At 34.7% G+C, this 21055-nt stretch overlaps 3 protein-coding genes across 6 annotated transcripts; 2 read left to right on the plus strand and 1 right to left on the minus strand.

Moving 5' to 3' along the window:
• On the plus strand, positions 217–5410 carry LOC18612265 (protein FAR1-RELATED SEQUENCE 2). Of its 4 annotated transcripts, XM_007048974.2 has the most exons (9): positions 218–686; positions 1738–3867; positions 3963–4016; positions 4131–4193; positions 4294–4359; positions 4453–4521; positions 4618–4683; positions 4789–4854; positions 4944–5410. In XM_007048974.2, the coding sequence occupies exons 2-9, from the start codon at positions 1765–1767 to the stop codon at positions 5013–5015; spliced, it is 2559 nt and encodes an 852-aa protein (XP_007049036.2). In that variant the 5' UTR covers positions 218–686; positions 1738–1764; the 3' UTR covers positions 5016–5410. The 4 variants fall into 4 exon arrangements, with proteins under 4 accessions (XP_017982408.1, XP_007049036.2, XP_017982397.1 ...); XM_018126919.1 differs by lacking the exon at positions 4618–4683 and having other exon boundaries at positions 217–686; XM_018126908.1 differs by lacking the exon at positions 4618–4683 and having other exon boundaries at positions 1731–3867; positions 4736–4854.
• LOC18612266 (cytochrome P450 97B2, chloroplastic) lies at positions 5626–14415 on the minus strand. Its single transcript, XM_018126926.1, has 14 exons — positions 14046–14415; positions 13749–13929; positions 13116–13223; positions 12572–12656; positions 11272–11510; positions 9678–9851; positions 8345–8392; positions 8167–8226; positions 7757–7843; positions 7523–7611; positions 6973–7064; positions 6408–6469; positions 6139–6288; positions 5626–6051 (listed from the first exon to the last, which is right to left on the minus strand). The coding sequence occupies exons 1-14, from the start codon at positions 14189–14191 to the stop codon at positions 5827–5829; spliced, it is 1746 nt and encodes a 581-aa protein (XP_017982415.1). The 5' UTR covers positions 14192–14415; the 3' UTR covers positions 5626–5826.
• LOC18612267 (VQ motif-containing protein 22) lies at positions 18808–20314 on the plus strand. The gene has a single exon (XM_007048983.2). The coding sequence runs from the start codon at positions 19324–19326 to the stop codon at positions 20029–20031; it is 708 nt and encodes a 235-aa protein (XP_007049045.1). The 5' UTR covers positions 18808–19323; the 3' UTR covers positions 20032–20314.

Raw genomic sequence — 21055 nt, forward strand, 5'->3', positions numbered from 1 at the left:
CATTATAAAATACCAAGTGTTACTTGAATTCTTTTATGTTTTACTCAAATGAGCCTTAAATGTTGATTTGTACTTAAACAAGTCTTTGATTATAAGGAAAAATTGACAAGTATCAGATTCAATGTCACCAGATTTTTTATGTTTGTGTGAGATATGATTTAATTAATTTGACGTGATCACGACAATTGATGTATCTAAAGAACTTCGGAATTCAAAATCTACAACACCTTTTCCTCCGACAATTTAGGTTCAGCCAGAGACTTTTGCCCCACAATTTTTCTTCTCATCTTTGAGGGGAAGATGGTCCAGCCCAAGTCGTCCACCCCTCCTTCTGCGGTTCAGATAAGATTCCTTACAAGTCGCTCAAGGAATTTTATTTCCTCCCAAAAGAAGCTTAACATCATATAATGTTCGTGAAGCAGAGGGAAACCTGAGTTAAGAGTAGTGCTTTACCTTGTTGGGATAACAATTTCCCACAGAAAGCTTGCTCCTAACTCTTATCCTCACTGAAGGAAAAAGCAGCTTTCTAACATAATCTAAATAATTTACCCAAACACCATCTAACATAAACAAGTAGCATGGGTCTCCTTCAAGTAGCACTGGCCTTTTCCTAGTTCATTTTAAATCATTAAATTCGAAATTTAGTTGGCTCAAGCGGTCTCCACTCTCAATCACAGCGCAGAAATGTAAGCATTTCAACTCCTCCACACCTTGGCAATTCTTTCCTCTTCTTCTCAATTGCATTTGAAATTGGGTCTCTTCGGTTGCTAAGAAAACAACGGTCAAAACAGCAAAGCAACGAATGAATCATATATTCCCTCCCTTTTTTATTCTTTAGTTAGCTAGTAAGATCTTGTCTAATTTTAGGTTTCAACTTTTACCTGAAAGCTATGAAGGGGCCCATCTTACTGTGTAATAGAATGAAATTATAGGGTTTTTTTTTTTTTTTTTGGGTTCAGAATTAAGGTTATGGGGGTTTTTTTTTTATATGAATTAGGAACTATTGAAAGAATTTGATCTTTTGGATTTTATTTGTAAAGCCCTGGATAGCAGGTTCTGCTCAAATTGAAACTCTGCTGTGGTAGCTGGTGAGGCTGTGTGTGAATTTCAGTTAGGTATTAGTTCATTGGATGAGAGTGTTTCTAGCTTGTATTACGGCTGTTAGGATTAAACAGGATATTGTGTTGAGTTGAATGAAATCGATCATGGCTTATAGAAGCTGTCACTAGTGTAAAAGACGCACTAGCTGAAATTTTGGGATCATATTTAATGTGATAGTAGAACACGAAATATGATTTCTGAAGCTGACAGCAGGCCTCAGATTGTCCATGCATTGGCTTTTTTGGTTGGGCTGCAGAGGAAGTAAGGTTTCACATATAGTTGGGGAGAAGAATTAGGGACTAGCATATCTTTGTCTTGATTTTATGGAAATTGAGCAATCAGTGTCAGCTTCAAAAAATGTTATCTCCTCTAATGCACATAAATTGAACTTTTCTTACAGACTTTGCATGTGTGCGCCCGAGAACTACTTTGAGTAATAGCTAGATCTAGGAAATAGATAAGTATACTAGGTTCTAAGTAAGTTAGCTTTCCCGGCTTTAAAGTTCTATAAAATGGGCATGAAGTCATTATGCATCTGGATTTAGAGCTTGTTCATTTTCCATATATATGGAAACACAAATAATGGACTGTGCTTTATTTTGCAGCTATTGATTCTTGGTTTCTCTTAGTTTTCAGGTATCTTTAACAAGTTCAATCTTTTCCATGGAAATAGATCTTGAGGTGCCTTCAAAAGAACAGGAGAAGTTAATTCCTGGATCAAATGAAACTGATGATGCCAGGGATGCTGAAGATGAAATAGATGTTGAAGATAATGATGAAAATCCTCCTACAACCAGTGAGCATGCAGAGGAAGCCTGTGAACCAAATTTGATAGAAAGTTTTACTGGTTGTGAGGATCAGGTGGATGTGACTACTGTTGAAGCAGATGTTTGCGAAGGCACCATTTTAGAGCCTCAAAATGGTTTGGAATTTGAATCGAAGGAAGCAGCATATTCTTTCTACAGAGAATATGCTCGGTCTGTGGGATTTGGAATCACAATAATTTCTAGTCGTCGTTCAAAAAGATCTGGAAAATTTATTGATGTAAAAGTTGCATGTTCTAGATTTGGAAGCAAGCGTGAATCTAGCACAATTTTAAATCCACGATCATGTCCAAAGACTGGCTGCAAGGCACGCATGCATATGAAGAGGAGGCAAGATGAAAAATGGATAATACATAGTTTTGTAAAAGAGCATAACCATGAGATTTGTCCTGATGATTTTTACTATGCTATCAGGGGGAGGAACAAACAGTCTGGTGCAGTGGCATGCCAAAAGAAAGGCTTGCAGTTGGCTCTAGATGAGAAAGATGTAGAATTGATGCTCGACCATTTCATGTGTATGCAGGATGAGAATCCAGATTTCTTTTATGCAATAGATTTGGATAATGAAAAATCTGCAAGAAGTGTGTTCTGGGTTGATGCAAAAGGCAGGCACAGTTACAGTCACTTTGGTGATGTAGTTTTCTTCGATACCTTTTTCATTAGAAACAAATATAAGATTCCTTACATTCCTATTATTGGAGTAAATCATCACTTCCAGTACATGTTGCTTGGATGTGCCCTAATTGGGGACCATGCTATGTCAGCTTTTGTTTGGTTAATGCGTTCATGGCTTAAAGCAATGGGTGGGCAAGCTCCTAAAGTGATAATTACTGATCAAGAGAAAGTTTTGAATGAAGCTGTTGTTGATGTGTTTTCTGACTCTCGCCATTGTTTCTGTTTGTGGCATGTACTAAGTAAGTTTTCTGAAAATTTGGGTTGTATTATGAATCAGAATGAGAGCTTCATGACAAAGTTTAACAAATGCATTTATAGGTCTTGGACACATGAACAATTTGAAAAGAGATGGTGTAGGATGGTTGACAAGTTTGAGCTGAAGGAGCATGAATGGGTTCTTTCACTGTATAACGATCGGAAAAAGTGGGTCCCAACTTACATGCGGGATACATTTTTAGCTGGAATATCTACAACTGAGCGATCTAAAAGTTTTGCATCTTTCTTTGACAAGTTCATGCATAAAGAAGCTACATTCAATGAGTTCATTGAGCAGCTTAAATCATTCTCACTAGAATTGTATGAAGTGGAGGCCAAAGCTGATTTTGAAACACAAAATAAACAACCTGAATTGAGATCTCTCTCAGCTTTTGAGAAGCAAATGTCCATGATCTATACAGATACAATATTTAAGAAATTTCAGGTCGAGATTTTGGGAGTGGTGTCTTGCCACCTTCAAAAGGAAAGTGAAGATGAGGACACTGTAGTCTTTCGAGTTGATGATTTTGAAGAACGTCAGAATTTCTTTGTAGCCTGGAACAAAAGAGAATTTGATATATGTTGCTTATGCCGTTCATTTGAATACAGAGGTTTCCTCTGTAAGCATGCCATCCTTGTTCTTCAAATGTCTGGTGTTTCTGACATTCCATCCCGCTATATATTGAAGCGTTGGACAAAAGAGGCGAAAATTAGGGAAAACCTAGGTGAAATATCAAACAGACTTCATTTCCGAGTGCAACGATTCAATGATCTATGTAAGCGAGCCATCAAACTGGGTGTACAAGGGTGTTTATCTGAAGAAGCATATACTATTGCATTACAGGCATTGGAAGAAGCCTTGAAACATTGTGTGGGTGTGAACAACTCTGCCAAAAGTGTTTTTGAGCCCAACATATTATCTGTTCATGGTTTTCTTGAGATTGAAGCTGAGAATCGTTGGAATACTACAGCAAAGTCATCTAAGAAAAAGAAGATGTACAAAAGGAGAAAGGTTTGTTTAGGCTCAGTGTTCGACATGCAGATTTTTAAACTGTGTTCTTGCAATATTTAGTAAGCCTTTTGAAATACACAATTTTTCTATTCTAGGTTCATTCTGAGTTGGAAGAAGTAGCTACGGGGCAAGACAACTGCCAGCAGATGGTTTGTTTTACTTTACACCTTTGTCCATCTTGCATGTTTTGACTGAGTCTAAGCAATGGCTTGCAACATTTGTGTCTAAATATTTTCTCTCTCATTTTTGGTTTTGTGTAACAGATAAGCTCAAGAGCACACACCCTTGATGGCTGTTATGTTCCTCAACAGGACATGCAGGGGATGGTATGGAATAAAAATTTATGTTATATCAACACAAGGTTTGTCAAGATGAGGCTGATTAGCTATATGATCTTTTTTTGGTGTTTGACGCTGACTTTTGTAGGATGTAGGCTCTAGAGCCCCAACTCTTGATGGTTACTATAGTTCTCAACAAAATATTCAAAGAATGGTATGGAGTCTTTCAACAATCACATTATATAATGAAATCCATTTTTTACCCTTAGATGATTGAAAATACGCGTTCTTATCATACTTTCTGCAGGGACAGCTTAACTCAATGTCTCCATTTCGTGATGGTTATTATAGCAATCAACAGAGCATGCTAGGGCTGGTATGTCCAGATTGTTGCTAGGATTTGTTGCCATAATGTTTCGAAAGCAATATATAGCTTTCACTTAATGCTTTTCAATTTATTAACTATTTTTAGGGACAGCTACATTCACTACCAGCCCGTGTTAATCAGTATGGGAACCGACAGGGCATGCAGGGACTGGTACTGGATTTGCTGATGATTACTGCCTCTTTATTCTTGGTTGTTTTTGTAGGCAACAATTTCATTTATGATTTGGAAGTCATCTCCCTTGGAATATTGTTGCAGGGTCAGCTTGGCTTTAGAGCACCAGCCATGCAGGGTTTTGACATTCCGGACAGTTTGCAAGACGAGGTACCCACTTTATAAGGATGAAAATCATGATTTGTTTTCTGTAAATAATCATGCTAGTCTTTATCATGGGTTTAATACTCTGATTGCAGGACCGGTCCATGGACTCCACTCATTTTCACAGCATTGCATCAAAGCATCTCCATGATAAGCACCTATCCTAATAGCTGCAACGGTAGCATTTCTGTACATTTGTGTGATGAAGTAGATATAAACAATTGTCTACACATCATAATATTGGTAGGGTTAAATAACATATTTATCCCTTAGGTTTGCCTACATTTACAAGTCAGGAATACATTTTTCTGGAAATGACAACCCCTTCTATAAGTTTTGGAACAATCTGGACAGTTCAGTCCAAATGTTAATGGTAGTTGAAGAATTTAGGGTATTGGTATTAGATAAGGGATACAGATTGTTAAAAATGTGCAAATAAGCTTTTGTTTTAGTAGACCCGTTTGTATTCCTATTAGCAAATCAGCGAGCCCAATTGTTAATAGAAAATATCTGTTGTCACGTTACCTTCTTCAGTTATGGTGATGTGTCAAAAGTTTATCCACCCAACTATGGAGCATAAATTTGGATGTGATGTTTTTGTTTGGATTATCAAAGTTTTGAACTGAACCTTGGATGGTGAATTATTCCTTAACTGACCAACATTCTGCCATCCATTTCCTCTCCTTTCCATACTTTCCCCTCAATCAAAATGTCTGCTCAATCTCACCTTAGAGATTGCCAAATGAATACAAGAATGGTTGATGGTTAGAGGGAAAATTGAGTCCTGAGAAGGTAGGGTGTTTTAGATTTGATACCTGATACCGTTTCAGCCAAAAGTACAGATTTTTTGACTTGACCCAAAATTTACATTTCTTCTTCCATCCGTCAAAAACAATATGTATTATGTACTTGTATAAACAACAGCAACAGGAGTTAGACACAGGGTGCTGAAGCTCAATTGCTGGTAAATGAAAAGAATCAATGGCCATTAGACCTCTTCCTTAGCTTGCACCACATACCATTCTTCGTGTGAATTGTTGCTCCTGTCACTAGCTCCACAGACTCGGGAGATCCTTTCAACTCAACATCAAACTTTTGCAACAGCATGGCCAATGCCACAGTTGACTCCATGAGTGCAAATTGATCTCCTACGCACTTTCTTTGTCCCCCGCCGAAGGGTAAGAAAGCAAAGTCTGATATAATCTGATAATCAAAATAATGAACTTGATATAAGAAACATAAATTGCAGCATGTCAGTCTGATTGAAACATAGAACCAATGATACGAAACCTCGTTAGGGTATAATGCTCCCGGGCTCCGAGATGGATCAAAACCGGCCCATCCTTCAATGCCTTCACTCTTCTTTTCTACCAGAAACCTTTCTGGAACAAAATCATGGGGCTGGTCCCAAAAATATGGAGATCTATGAAGATTATATACCTTAACAAAGAAAATTTTAGTAAAATTTTATCAATAAACACATAGATAGAATGTGGAAAACCAAGCAAAGGAACCTACTAAGGGTTTATTAGAAGAAGCAAATACAGAGTTTAACTCACAGAAAGGAAGATATCAGTTCCAGCAGGAATTTTGTAACCATCCTTGTCACCTTTGTAACCTCCTGTAAATATAAACCCAACATTATAAGAATTTAGTGTTTAATTTGTTCTTATTTCAAAAGATCCATTTACAATCGTTTGAACCCACTGATTTATGTTGCACCAAATGGTGGATATGTTATTTTTTTTTCATAATTCCATCATTTAAAATTTTGTAGGCTTCTGTCTTACTTTCCCTAATACACCATATACTCTTCTTGATATGATCACATTAACATTAACTCTCAGTTATTTCCAGCTTCATTATTTATTTTCAGCTATTTGGATATGAAATGTTCACACTTGGAATCTGCTTTTCTCCTCTATAACTGACCTACATGCTGACAACTTAAGCTTTTCATTTGTTGACAGATATATTAGCCTAGTTGTAACATAATATGCATTAACTGAACATCTTAAACAAATCAGCTCTAAAACACCGTCAATCTTAAACATACAAGAGGATTGAATTTGTAATACGCAGGGAGAGAGAGAGAGAGAGAGAAGATAGTCTAAAATGAGATACCTGGTATCACATCCGCTTTAAGAGCACGTCTGATAAGCAATGGAGGCTGAGGATATAAGCGAAGGGCCTCTACAACAATAAGTCTTATGTACCTAAAGGATAGAGCAGAAGGTAAATATCATTATAATTGAAAAAGATCCATTATACTTGTAATCAGAAAATCAGATGCATGTTCTAGTTCAAACAGAAATGTATGTCTCTGTGTTAATCAACACAATATAGAACTCTCATGCAACAAGTTTACGTATGCCATTGTTATAATAACCAGACGACAATAGGAGAAGTTATTTGTGAAACGTGAGTGCCATCTTCCTTTATGACTGGATTGTACTTCATAAATATCTATTGAAACACTACTCAACTTTTAACGTCAATAATGGAAAAATTGTAAGTTGGAACACCAAAACTGTGCATCATAATGGTCCATTTAAATTAGCATATTAAGGCCTAGTTTCACCATGCTATTATCATGTTGCAGACTGCATTAGTAACTTTATAGAAGCTAATTATAGCATAAGGAACAGAAAGTTTTCATCAGAGCAAAGCGTACTCCAATTTTTTAACTGATTCAAAAGTTGGTCTCCCCTGGCCAAGTACTGAATCAATCTCTGCTTGAGCTTTTCTAATTTTAGATGGGTTCTGCATTTTCACCAAAATAATGTACATCAGTATCATCTCAAGCTCATGATGAGGAATAAGTTAATTGATACACACACACACGAGACAAAAAAAAACCAGCACAACAAAAGGAATGCTGTGTCAAATTGGCAGAGAGGAATCATACTTGTGCAAGAAGGAAAACAGCCCAAGTAAGAACAGCTGCTGTTGTTTCATGGCCAGCAATAAGCATTGTCATTAGATCATCTCTCAGCTGTTAAACAAAGCCACAGGGTTGAATAAAGCCCAATGGTAAATACCAGTTTCGCCCATAATAAAAAGCCAAAAGAGATAGTTGGCTATGGGCAGGTTATGCCTGCATTGAATAAGAAGAGGTATTTATGCTGCCTAAAATAGCAGGAACCACTAAGAGATGCTACATTAACCCATGAAGATAGACATGAGAATACCAAGGGAGAAAGATGGGAGCAAGACCAGTTTTCCAATAAACTGCAAAACAGCAATAAATAGGAACATCCTATGATGTCATCTTAACCTATTCTTGGAAGCACAGAATCAGAATGGAAGATAATTTACCTGACGATCATCAACATCAGCTCCCCTCATATCCACCAAAAATCGCAAAAGACTTGCATCCTGCAGCCGTTATAGTTATGATATCTATATTTCAAAAGGTTTAAAAAATAATGACCACTCACGTACAGAAGGAACAGGAAACATTTAGAAAGACACTTCGATGAGGATGCAATTGCACCTTAATATTCAAGTAGTCCCTTTGCTGTAGTTTTTCAACATCTGCTTCCTGTCATAAAAAATAAGCAATATCCAATATTTAGTTTCTATGGGGCATGCTACAAGAACTGTTATATATTGATGCCAATCAAATTAGCAAAAGCAAAGAGCTGCATATATTGTATAAATGTACACATATGTTGCAGTATCGGGCTTCAATTTTGATAAGATGACAACTTAACAGAATAGTTCACAATGCACTCCACTTCCAAATCCATAATCCTTTTTTTCTTTTTCTTTTTTTTCAGGTTAACAAGGATCACTTCTGAGATCCAAAAGTAACTTAGCTGATTGGTGTCACATTGATCTGTAAGAAGCCAAAACAATTGCAAGAACCTTAAAGCTTATTATCTTTCACTCCCACCACTCAAGCTGAGGGTGCACCCAAGCATTTCGCTCATTGGTTAGTGCATGATCCCCAGCTTAGAGAGCAGGATTCAAATCCCCCCTCCCCTAATTAAAAAAAAAAAAAAAAAAAAAGCTGAGAGTGACCAATGGGTCACCCATCAACTTGAATTTATTGTACCTGGCTTTCAGGTGGGACTTGAGGTTACCCTATGCTATGCTTTCATTTTCTTTCTAGTAACAAAAAGGATCATATTCTTTGAGACTATTTTGTGTCACAGAAATTACATCAAACAAAGTTGCTTAAAGTTAATTTTCAACTTATTTAGGCTCCGTTTAATTGATGCTTTTGCTATTCACTTTTTTTTACAAAAAATGAATAGAAAGCAAAAAGTAAAAGATGAAATATGAATTGAAAACAAAAGACAAATAACAAAAGTGTCAATAGAACCTTAATCTTCACTGTAGACAACACATGATTTTGCCTAGTATGATGAACATTCTATGTTTTCAATGTCAACCAACTTCACTTTAAAATTTCAGTCGTTATAAGTTCTAAAAGGCCCAATGCATGAGATCCCTATAAGAATTTTGTTTTATGAGCGTTACTTTCCTATTCTTGAGACATTAAGAAAAATAATCCACTTGTATTTGCACTAGAAAGGAAAACTGCAGTGCTGAGTGAAAACTCCTGCCATAATTTTGTGATCAATCCTACTTTTCTCATATGCATAGCACAAGAAAGATAAAGCAACACTCTCATAATATTCTCCAAACAATGGTTATTTGAAAACAATCAGAAAAGTCAAACTCATTAAGATATAAACATGGTTTTCCTTAAGTAAAATCAATAAAGAACAAGAAGCAGATAGAAAATGAAGTTGGGAAAAGAATTCTATAAAAATGAATAACTATTAGTGTGATGCTCATTTATGGATTAAATTTCGAACCTCTCTGCTCTCTTTTGCATTTCTGATGAGTCCATCAAGACAGTCATTAATTATTTTGAGGTCATACTGGAACTTCCGTTGCCTAGGGACAACCCACCTTGCCAGAGGGATTTTCCAGTACGGAATGTAGAAAGTGGATCTATGCTCAGCTTCAAAAAGAGTACCATATACTGCCTGCAATGTGTGTTTAAAGGGGTGAGTATGAAATTAGAACATAAATGTGGCTTAAAATGTAATGCTTCCTTAATGTAACCTAAATATTGGAGGATCGCAGACACTAAACTCTTTCATAGTAACAGTTGAAGCTGAATACTAACACACAGCATTATTTAAACAGAAAACTTAGCTGTTCTTGTTGCTGCAAACTTCTGTTTACTGCAGCAATAGTGAACAATTGGACATTGAAAGAAAGAAAAAAAACAAACTAATGTATAATTCAGCCAAAGGGCAAGTAGCAAGTGGGAAACAAGTTGCTTTTGATCTCCTAAGACAACATAATCAACAATTGCTAGAATTATTTTGCAATTGTTGGTCCATGCAATGAGATGTAATGAAACGTTTCTAGAGTCCCTATGGCAGAAAAAGACAGTGTACAGACCAATTGGAAACTTATACCCTCATGTCTCAAATACCCATTCATTTCCACACTTATGATAATGGTGTTGTAATCCTCTATCCTTGCAAGGTTAAGTATAGACCCTTTTGTTACAAGAGGGGTGGGTGGACTGAACAGCTTCACAATTTGGCCAGTTTTTGCCAAGAAGTGTGTAGTTATTGATCTTTCCTTCTTTCACTATATTGATTATAGCAGAGTAGAATAAAACTTCACCATTTTTTATGCATTATCTATAATACAAAGTTAAGTATTTAAGAGAACAGCTTAGTGGCCCAAATTACAGAAGAGCAGGATTCTACTCATTAAAGCCTCACTTCAAAGTAAACCAACATCAAGTAATATTTCCCTTTTTCTACAGAAACCACATTTTTATAAGCACATAATTAAGCCACTCTACCTCAAAACTTCAGCCCAAACTCTTATATAGTTTGTGCTAGTCCTAATTGCACCTAAGGCCACCAAGCCACCAACATTATGCCCAGCTATGCCACCAGCATCCTTTCTCAGGCCTGGAGTGGATAGGTTAAAAATGAACTATTAAGGGGTACAGAATGCACACACTATAAGCTCTAATGCACATGAGACAACTAATGACAAGACAATCTAAAATTTGCTCATCACACTATGATGAGAAGGTTGAAGACAGTATAAGAAAGTGTCCTCTATGCAGAGGGTTGAGCAAGCAACTAGATTTGAGCATCTCCAGATGGTAAAAATGGTCATATAGTTCTTCACATGACTAGTAGCAGGCACAGGTATGGCACAAACATTGCAAGAAATAGCTGATAAGAAGGCTACATGAACACAAAATATTATGAGACAAGCAGGAAACAAAATGTTTTAATTTCATACATCTTATTGTGTATTATTTTACTTGCTACCAGCAACCCAATTCATTAAAATAAATAGAGTACCATGCTTAGGTGCTCTGCAAGAGAAAAATTCAACAGAATTGCAGATTTCTAGAAAGTGTCAGACCTTAATCACAGGAGACTCTTTTGTAATAGAACCAAAGTCATAGTTGAAGACACCAAGTCCAATAATATCAAGAGCTAAGCTTGAAAATTCTGCTTCAAGGTCCAACTCAATTGCCTCTCCTCCACATGAATGCTCTCCGTCTAGAAGGTTTTCAAATTTCAGCGTTGATCGTTCTGAACAATCAGTGAATACTTTGACCATAGCTTCCAAGTATAATGCATGGAACCCAGGAGCAATAACTGCATATTTTTTAAACATATTAAATCTTACCAAAGATTTATATTGAGGAGATACAAATTATTTGTAATAATTTGTATCTCCTCAATATAAATGATAATCATAAATTCAAAAAGTCATAAACATCGCCAGAAACTACAACAGTTAAGAGTAAGCATAGAACTTTATATTTAGCCACAGGTCCACTAAGTCAAAATATTAGGTATTGAAAATAAAATCATGCTCTCAGACTAGTCTACTGAAATGTATGCCACATCTATGGAACTTATCCCTTTCTTTTTCTTTTATAATGATGTATATGCTAGAGGAGAATCTAAGACCGTTCTACTTAACTCTCTTGGTATCCTTAAGAAAATTTGCTTCCATCTCAAGAATCTTGATCTGTTCTATACATGATATTTTTAATGTCTTCATGTAGAAATCAAAGCTAAAATGGGCAGCGGAAGTCGGATCAATAATCAAACTAGCAATACGAAAGTTTCAGTTAACTTGTAAGCATCCAAAAGAAAGGATTTTGAGCAGATATGCATGTTGACCAAATATGATGGAACAAAACATGTGAAGCATTGAAAAAAAATTCTACAGACATATGCAATCAGACCACTAGTTGACAATAACAAAAGAATAGCACATCTGAGGATTTATTAAAATGTTAAAGAAGGAACTTGGAACTTGAAGTTCATGATTGAGTGGATGAAATTCCAAAATAAATAAATATATATATATATATATATATATATATATATATATCTCTTAAAGGATAAATTTTGAACCANATAATAAATATATATATATATATATATATATATATATATATATCTCTTAAAGGATAAATTTTGAACCAATCAAATTTATATACCAGAGTTTGTATGAAAAGAGCAAGCGTAGTCTTTTAATCAATTATGATGAGCAAGTGACCATTCTAGTTTCAAGATCACAAGTGATTGCTCAAAACCATAAATAATAATGCTGCAAATACCTATCAGTCAGAGAACAAAAGAAGTGCCTTCTGTCCTCACCATATGCAGATAAAATTCAAAAGCAAGTAACATAAATTTCATACCTCTTCTCCTTTGTTTCCATGTGTCAAGGTCGGCAGGTATAAGTCCTTTGCCCATTATTGGTTCTAGTATATCAGCAAGAACTCCCTAGTTAAAATATGAAAATTTGGGTAAATGGATTCAAAATTTTAATCAAGAAATATGACTGATTAAAATGAAGAACGCCAAATTCTAGAATGGATAACATTGCAAGCAAACTTAAGATTTTCTACCTAAGCAATTGCTAGGCTGATTCTGTTGGTTGATTAGAAATCTCATTGATGATATTTATTTTTAAAAAGTATTTATTTGTCCTTCAAAGTCAAAGAATTTGGAACACTACAAAATGAGAAAATGATAATTATGTCTCTAGATGCATACATGTTTACATGAAAATGTGATGGGAATAAAAATTTTACATATCGAGTTGGCTTGTAAATAGTTACAGTAATGAGTAACTACATACATGAATAATTAGTTAGCATAGTACACTTAGGGTCATAGAAGAAGCAACAAGCAAATTTTTGAAGTGCAAGGAAATCAACTATCAAGACATAAAATCAGTACCTTGTCGAAGGAAAATGCATTTTCTCGAAGAATATGCCTTGCAACAATAGGATCTGATACAACAACAAAAGCTTTTGGCCCAAAAGCTAGTTTATATACAGAGCCATGCTGCAACATCAATTAAGACATCAAACAAAAGAAAAAAAAAACAGCAAGAATCAGGAGCTCCAAATTATCAACAATGATAAGCAACAAAATACCATAGGACATGATAAGGGGAAAAAACTGAAGCACAAGGTTACATAGCATAATAACTGTTATGATTCAAATATGTGTTAGTAATTCAAATTTCCCCAAGAGTACATCCCAACATTTAAGACTTGAACATTTCCTGTTGGAAAACAGTCACAGTCTCAAGTCGAAATCTGGGGACGGGGGGTTTATGGGATGATAGAAGTCACCCCCCATTGTGTAGTCCAAGTCCAATACACTTTCACGCGTACTAAAAAATAATACTTGTAACCCAAAAGTTCAATTGAACCCTCTACCCATTTGCTATCATCTACAATGGTAGAAGTTCCTGGGGGCAGAACCAGAACAAGCAGAGGTGGTCACGGTAGCATAAACTCAAGACAACATCAGTTATATGTCCACATTCAAAATTTGCAAGAAAAAAGAGAAGTAGTCAAGTACCTCTAAAAACCAATCATACAAAGAGAAGAAGAGAGGTTGACCAAACAAATCAGAAACAGCACCTTCAGCTACAGGCATAGAACCAAGACTTCCTCCACTTAGGAAATTAGTAAGAAGATTGCTTGCATTATCCAAGAGATTCCTTTTAGCTTTTGGTTCGTCGGTACTGGTGGACTGACATCTACAAAATTGACCACAAATACAATCAATTAAACAAATCCAAATCCAACCCATTTTTACTCCAAACGTCACTTGCAGCTTGCAAGACTATGTTAAAAGTTCCCACTTTCCAGTTACCTGATGGCAGCAGAGGTTTTTAGTTTTTGGTAGGGAAATGGAGGAGGCTTTGAGACACCCAAAAACGTGAAATCACTAGTTCGGAAACTGCCATAAACGGCAGTAGAGGATAGCTGCAGGGATGAAGCGTTGGCAGTTGCTACCATTGCTAGTTGGGTTTTGGTTTGTGTTAAGGTTGAGGAGTTTAGAGATTAGATATGGGGTTATATTGGCGTGTCGGGATGTGCCCAAGCCTAACCTCTTCCACTAGTAACAGTAAGTGCCCACTCCACTTTACGGGGCCATCAGGTGTCTGTCTGACATCTGCATCTTGACATATTTAAATATTTTCTGCCTCGAAGTTAGTTTTACAACGGAGAAAAAAAAATGGGCGATATAGAGAAAAAGAAAATGGTCCTTATGAAATGATTATAATAAGACAGACCATTCAATATATGCACGTTTGCCGCAATTTGAGCAAGAACAGATGGCTGAGAAGCAGACGGTAGTGCTTGGAAAATGCCCAGTCAAAACAACTTAGGCAACATGCCCTTTGAATTTTAATCAATTATCTTTAGTTAATAATAATTTTGTTTTACTGCTTATATGATTACCATCCTCTCTCAACTCTGTTTTCATTTCAAACCAAAAACCCTTTTGTTTTCTTTTCTTAATAAAAGAAATGTTTGGGGTAATTCCGAATTAAGTTTTTGAAATAATTGATCATTCGATTATTTTCTTAAAATGATATTAGAGTTGAGATTTTTGCATTTCAATTTTTACATGTCTTGCTATTACAATGCTTACTTTCCTAGTTAGTTAACAAAAATTTATTGTTCATCGGCAAACTTGTGCATGCAATATAGGGTGCGTTAAAATCTAAATATAGAAGAAACTAGGACCATGCTTAGGGTCAGTGGTACCCATGTTGATAAATAATGTTAATTAATTTGGAGAACTCCCAAGTGCCAATATGCATGTTCACATTCTTAAATAAATAAAGTTTAATAAATGAATCTATAATTATTATAGTTATATACTTGTCAAAACTTGTATAGTACATGCTACCCCATAGCTGAAGGTGCTATAGAGTCATCTCCATCTCCGACGGTTTAATCTAATCTTTTAAAGCTAAAAGATCACTGACAAATACGAAAGGAATTTTTTTGTGAAAAAACATCTTAAAGGTTAAAGAAAAAATGTTAATTCAAATCTATTTTTCAAATTTATATTATGAAATTTTTTTGATGACACACATATTTATATATATAATTGTTTTGTATGTTATAATAAAGTCTCTTTTTTTCTTTATTTGTTGAAAAGAAAATTCAAATCTAATTTTTTTGAATAGGGAATATATGTATTCATAATTGAGTCAAATCCTAAGATAGTATATATTACAATTTTTTTAAAAAAAAAAGTCGTGAGGTGAAATTTGTTGTTTTTTAAGGAGAGTTTTGTAAGGAGAATCAATTTAAATGTATATCCCATTTTCACCTAATAAAAGGAGAGAATAAATTGATCAATATTTGAGGAAAGGAAAAAAAATATAAAAACAAAAGACCAATAACAAAGTACTAGTTAATTAAAATATTGTTGTTCAACGAAAGCTAACTTATCTATCCATTTTTGCATGTAAACATTAAAAGAAATTTTTATTTTTATTCTTTTGACTTTCAAAAGCAAAAGTAATAATCAAATGATGAGTCTATTTTAATGTATTTATATAAATAAATAAATAAATAATTGTTTAATACTAAAAGAGAGGCAAAGTGAAAATCAAATTTTAATTGAGCATTTTGGAGTTTTGATCAACGGAATCTTGACATGGTTTCACTATAATTGTAAACTCTTAACTCATGATAATTAGATATAAATTACTTAATTTTTCAAGATAAAATTTGAAATTACTTTAAAATTTTCAATTAAATAAATTTTTTGTAATTATGATTAATTCATGTCATGATTCTGTAATAACTCCTAGAGAATGTCCGCAAGATCAAAATTCTAATTGGTTCAGATAAATATATGACCTTGTGTTTTAAGAGTTGAATTCAAATTCATTCTTCCTAAAATTTATATAATAGAAATCAAATCATTCTTCGTTCATATAGTTTTAAGAAACAGAAAGTAAAAGATAAAGTTATTCGTAAAAAAATAATATATTTTTGTGTAAAAAAAAATTATTTAACGCTACATTCAAAATCATTATATTTGAATTGGTGTTCTATTTTAGTACTTTTTTTTCATAAATGTTGTCGTTATTTGACTTTTTTCGTAATTTTTTATTTGAATTTACTATTGATTAAAATTTGAAAAAGAAAAGAATAATTAACAGCTTTGAACGAAGGTGTTTCCAAATATATACTTACATACTTAAAATATTTATGGTAAAAATCTTTTAAAAATTGATTACAAAAAACGAACTAAGACAAATATTTATGGGATGGGTGCTATAGTACTTTTTTTTTTTTACAAGAAGCACAGGCTCAAGTTTAGGGTTTCGCATTTAGCTTAGCCTCAAGTATATACACTCACCTCTTTATTTAAAGAGTCAAATTAAGATCTCTTTTTTTAAAAAATAAAATAAAAAGGAATTAAGAAAACATGAAATCTCATATAGTACCTTTTGGTCCATTACTTTATTATGTTTTTAAAAATTTTTCAAAGTTATCATAATGTGAAAAATAAAATAGTATAAAGATAAATTACATCTAATTAGAAATTAGCATTGGAAAAACAGAGAGTTGAATGATTTAACTCACAATTAGAAGGATAAACAATAAGTAGATGAATCTTAAATTGTTTATTAAACTTGGTTTTACAATTAGGACAAGAGCCCGTGGGATCAAATTGAATAATTTATACCTAACATGATTAAAAAATGGGAAAAGGATAAATTAAAGCCCACAATCATCGCAATTGGGAGTAAAAGAAAAGTGTAAACGTGATAAAGAATGATAACGCTTTTGTTTCAAGGATCGTTTTTCCATGAAATGAGACCAAACAATTTAGTAAGACATTGAACACTTTTTTTTCTTGTTTAATATTTGACTCGTGAAACATGAGAATCTATAATGTAATTGAAACCGCCCGCAAAATGTTATATAGACTATTAACAATTAATAAAATAAATCTTTAGAACAAAAAGAAAATTCTCAACATTTTCTTTTTGTTTAGTTGCTTCATTGCTGGATTTTTCTTCTTTCATTTTATTTCCTTTTTAAAGGTATATATAAACATGAGATTATTACCTTGGCCATGCATGTTTATTTTTGGGGTTTGAAATGCACTTTAAGTGGTTCCTATTCCTTAATATAAATTTTTCCTTAAACTACTCTTCTATGGGATAAATACTACGAGAAAAGAAAAGAAGGAAGAAGGAAGAGAGGAAATAAATGAAAAGGAACTTTATGAGATTTATAAATTTAACTTTTTTGTTTTACCATGTTAATAGGTTAATCACAAGCCAAACCAATTAAGATACAACATACCAGCACACCTGGATGGATCCACACATTTTGCTAGTTTAACAAAGTGATTGTTGCAAACGTATCATGGAAAGAAAGATTTTAATGAAATGGCTTTTCTTAAATTATTTACTTAAAAATAAAATAGGGAATTGCAGGAAATTATTGGAGGTATATACGTTACATATTTTGAGTGGTTAATCAGAAGAGGAAAGAGAAGGAGAGAACAACTTTCTAATGCTTTGTTTTTGCATGTATGTAGTCAATTAAGTAGACTGACTAATAGGGAGTAACCTTTCATTTTCTCACAGTAAACCTCATTATGCAGGATCGGACTTCAAACCCCTTAAGATGCTTGTATTTTTCTACATTTTACTGAGAGGTTACTGAAAATACAATATTGAATAGACTACACCAACTTGATCATACATAATAGGAGAAAAAAGTTTTCAATTCGTCACGTGCTTTTTTTGTATTATATTATTCAATTTTCCTTACAACCTTCCTCTCCAAATTGGGGAGAACTCCATATAAAATAATAAATTAATGTACCTACCTTATCTCTCAATATGAAAAGATTGTTGTTGAAGATATACTCTTCCCAATTTTCTTTGGTCTCTTTTCTCCTTCACAAGGAAGTGACAGAATGTGGTTTACTTTTCCACTTTTTGGCATTCCTCTAGGCTTCCGCCTTCATCATCGGGGTCCAAGGAATTATCCGACTTTGAAGGGAAAACGAGACATACACATAAAGGGCATACTGATTTATTTTCATATATATAATTAGGCCAACCAAAGTTTAAAAAGTGAAGAATGAATCATACAATACTTTTTTTTAATAGTGATTTTATTGAATCTTAACACTCGAATATCATTTCAAGTCTCTTGTTTAATTGATCAAAGACTCCCATAACATTAGAACTTGATTTGGATACGAAGACTTATACAATTACAACATAAATATCACTAAAAAAGATATTGATCAATCGTGTAGTTTTAAAGTTATAACTTTAAACTTTTAGATTTTATATTCAAATTGTACTATATATGACTTTCATTCAAATTTTTTGTTGGCCTTTTAGTTTATTTAATTTATTGATTGATTTTTTTTAGTTGTAATAATAATGTCATATATGTTAAATAATACTTCAAAATAGATTGCAATTTTCAATTACACATGTAACTATTTTATAAAAAAAACTTTAAAATGTAAACACGAGCTATTTTAAATAAAAGCACTATAGTGCCTTTGACAAATATTACTACTATTTATAGATTGTGTTAAATTATTCAACATTCGAGAGGAGAAATATAGTAATACTAATAATGTGTAAATAACAAAAATAATTTATAACATTTAAAAAAAGGGGAAGGGACTAGGGTGTTTCCATAGACTAGACGGATGATCCATGTTCGGAGACTGTAAAGTCATGGCGTCCACCTACCACAGAGCAAGTCATATGCTGACGTGGATATGGGATAGATGACGGCATCCTGAGAAGCAATCGCTGCTTCGAGGAAACAGTCCTTTTTGCTCAAATGATCAATCCCCCCGACTTCCAGAACCCACACAAATCTGCCAAACATTTTTTTTCACCATCTCCGCTCTTTCATTTTCGCCATACCCCACGTGCCATGTCACGTGCCGTTCCTTTGAGGAATCCAACTTCAACAAAAAAAATCAACGGCCAGGATTTTCCCAATATTCTTCCTTTGACCACGTTGAAGCCACCATATATACCACAAACTTAGGCACTCTTCTTCCCTTCTCACGAAAGCAAATACCAACTCATCTTTTCTTTTCCCAATTCTGGTTGCCCCCCCTGGACATGAGTGAAACCATGTCTGGTCCTACCGATTGGGCACAATTTTATCAGCAAAATCTTTCTGTCCAGGAAGCACCGAATCGTGGTCGCGTCGTGTCATCGGAATCAGCGTTTGGTGATCAAGGCTCTGATGCCACTGTTGTTACCACTACAATCACCTCCAGCAGCGCGCCAAGCCCATTAGCCTCCGGTCCAGCTGGTTCCAGTGCTGGCCATTTGAGTCCCGAAGGCCGCGTTTCGAAGCCACTACGAAGACGATCTAGGGCTTCGAGGCGAACCCCTACTACCTTGCTTAATACGGATACTACAAATTTCCGAGCCATGGTTCAACAATTCACGGGTGGTCCTAGTGCCCCTTTTCCAGGCCACTCTGGTGGACCAAATTTCGGGTTCGGTTTTGGAGGACGTCAACCCCATGTTAACCCTGGTTCTCTGATGATTCCTCCAGGAGGATTTCATTTGCAATATCAACAGCAACAACAGCCTCAGCAACAACATCAATTCCAGCAGCAAAACCAGCCGTACATGTTTTCACTGAGCAGCAATAATCCAGGGGCAGGGGACCTCTTCCTTCAGAGACTAGGGGGGAACCCGAGGCCCAACATGGAAGGGTCGGATGGGTTTGTTGTGGAGGGTGCTTCCTCACAGGTTCCACCTTCTAGAACACCTTCCTCCAATGAGAATAGGAGTAACGCTACGTTCATGTTTTGAGAGAGACATAAAGGAGAAAGTTAGGTACTGACTTGTCTTAGGGAGAAACAATTGACCAATGTAAATATTGTTTTACTTAACACCTTTTTTTTTTTTCTTCTTTTATGCCAATGTTTATTGCTAGATAGACTCCACCGTTTGAAGTTGGGAGTTTCTTTATAGTAATCAAGGGGGTGAAGGATTCTTGTTTTCAAAAACCATGGGCCAACAGTGGGAATTGTTGAATCGAATTTGTTGAAATAGGGATCATCTATATGATATTGCTATAATTTCATTTCTTTTCTTCTTCCGTTGGAAAATTCAGTGCTTTGTATATGTAAGCTTTGGGATGAGAATACACTTATTGGTAAACAAATAAAATTCAAAATGGATGTGAATAAAATGAAAACGTGGCCAACTAGAGAAAACCCCATCTAGAATCCACATATGGGTTTTGAAAAGTCAATAGTTTCTCTGTGACACTTCATTAAAAAAAAATCCAGTATTTGATCAGAGGAACTCACTTTTTAAGCCGTACTGTGTCGATTAAATAAAAACATTTGATTCCAAAATGCTGGAATTTATGGCAAACACATGCCGGTGAATAGGAGAAATTCTTTCAGCACATTTATAGGTGCGAACGAGAAAAAAAGGAAACAGGGAAAAGGTGCAAGGAATTGAAAATTTGATAGGAACTGAGTGTGAAAGGGTTTGGGCAGAGGGGGTGAATCTGAGCCTGGAATGGGACCCATTTGACATCAAAAGCAGCAAATGGAATTGACAAAGTCAAATTTAGGCTACTCTTTACAAATTTGAAATAAAATAGGAGTGCCATCTGATTCACTAAGATTACATCAATCTTTGTAATTGGTAAAACAACACTATTAAGCGCACCTTAATTTCAACATAATCACAGTAATTATATCATGTCAACCACGTGTATTTATGTATACAAAATTTGAGTATGCTCCATCCGCCCCCTGGTCATAGCCCGCTTGATCTTAGACCGCTTGATGTTAATTTTTATGTGACCATGATGTCTGGC

Source organism: Theobroma cacao, chromosome 1, assembly GCF_000208745.1.
Source record: "Theobroma cacao cultivar B97-61/B2 chromosome 1, Criollo_cocoa_genome_V2, whole genome shotgun sequence".
Classification (NCBI taxonomy): domain Eukaryota; kingdom Viridiplantae; phylum Streptophyta; class Magnoliopsida; order Malvales; family Malvaceae; genus Theobroma; species Theobroma cacao.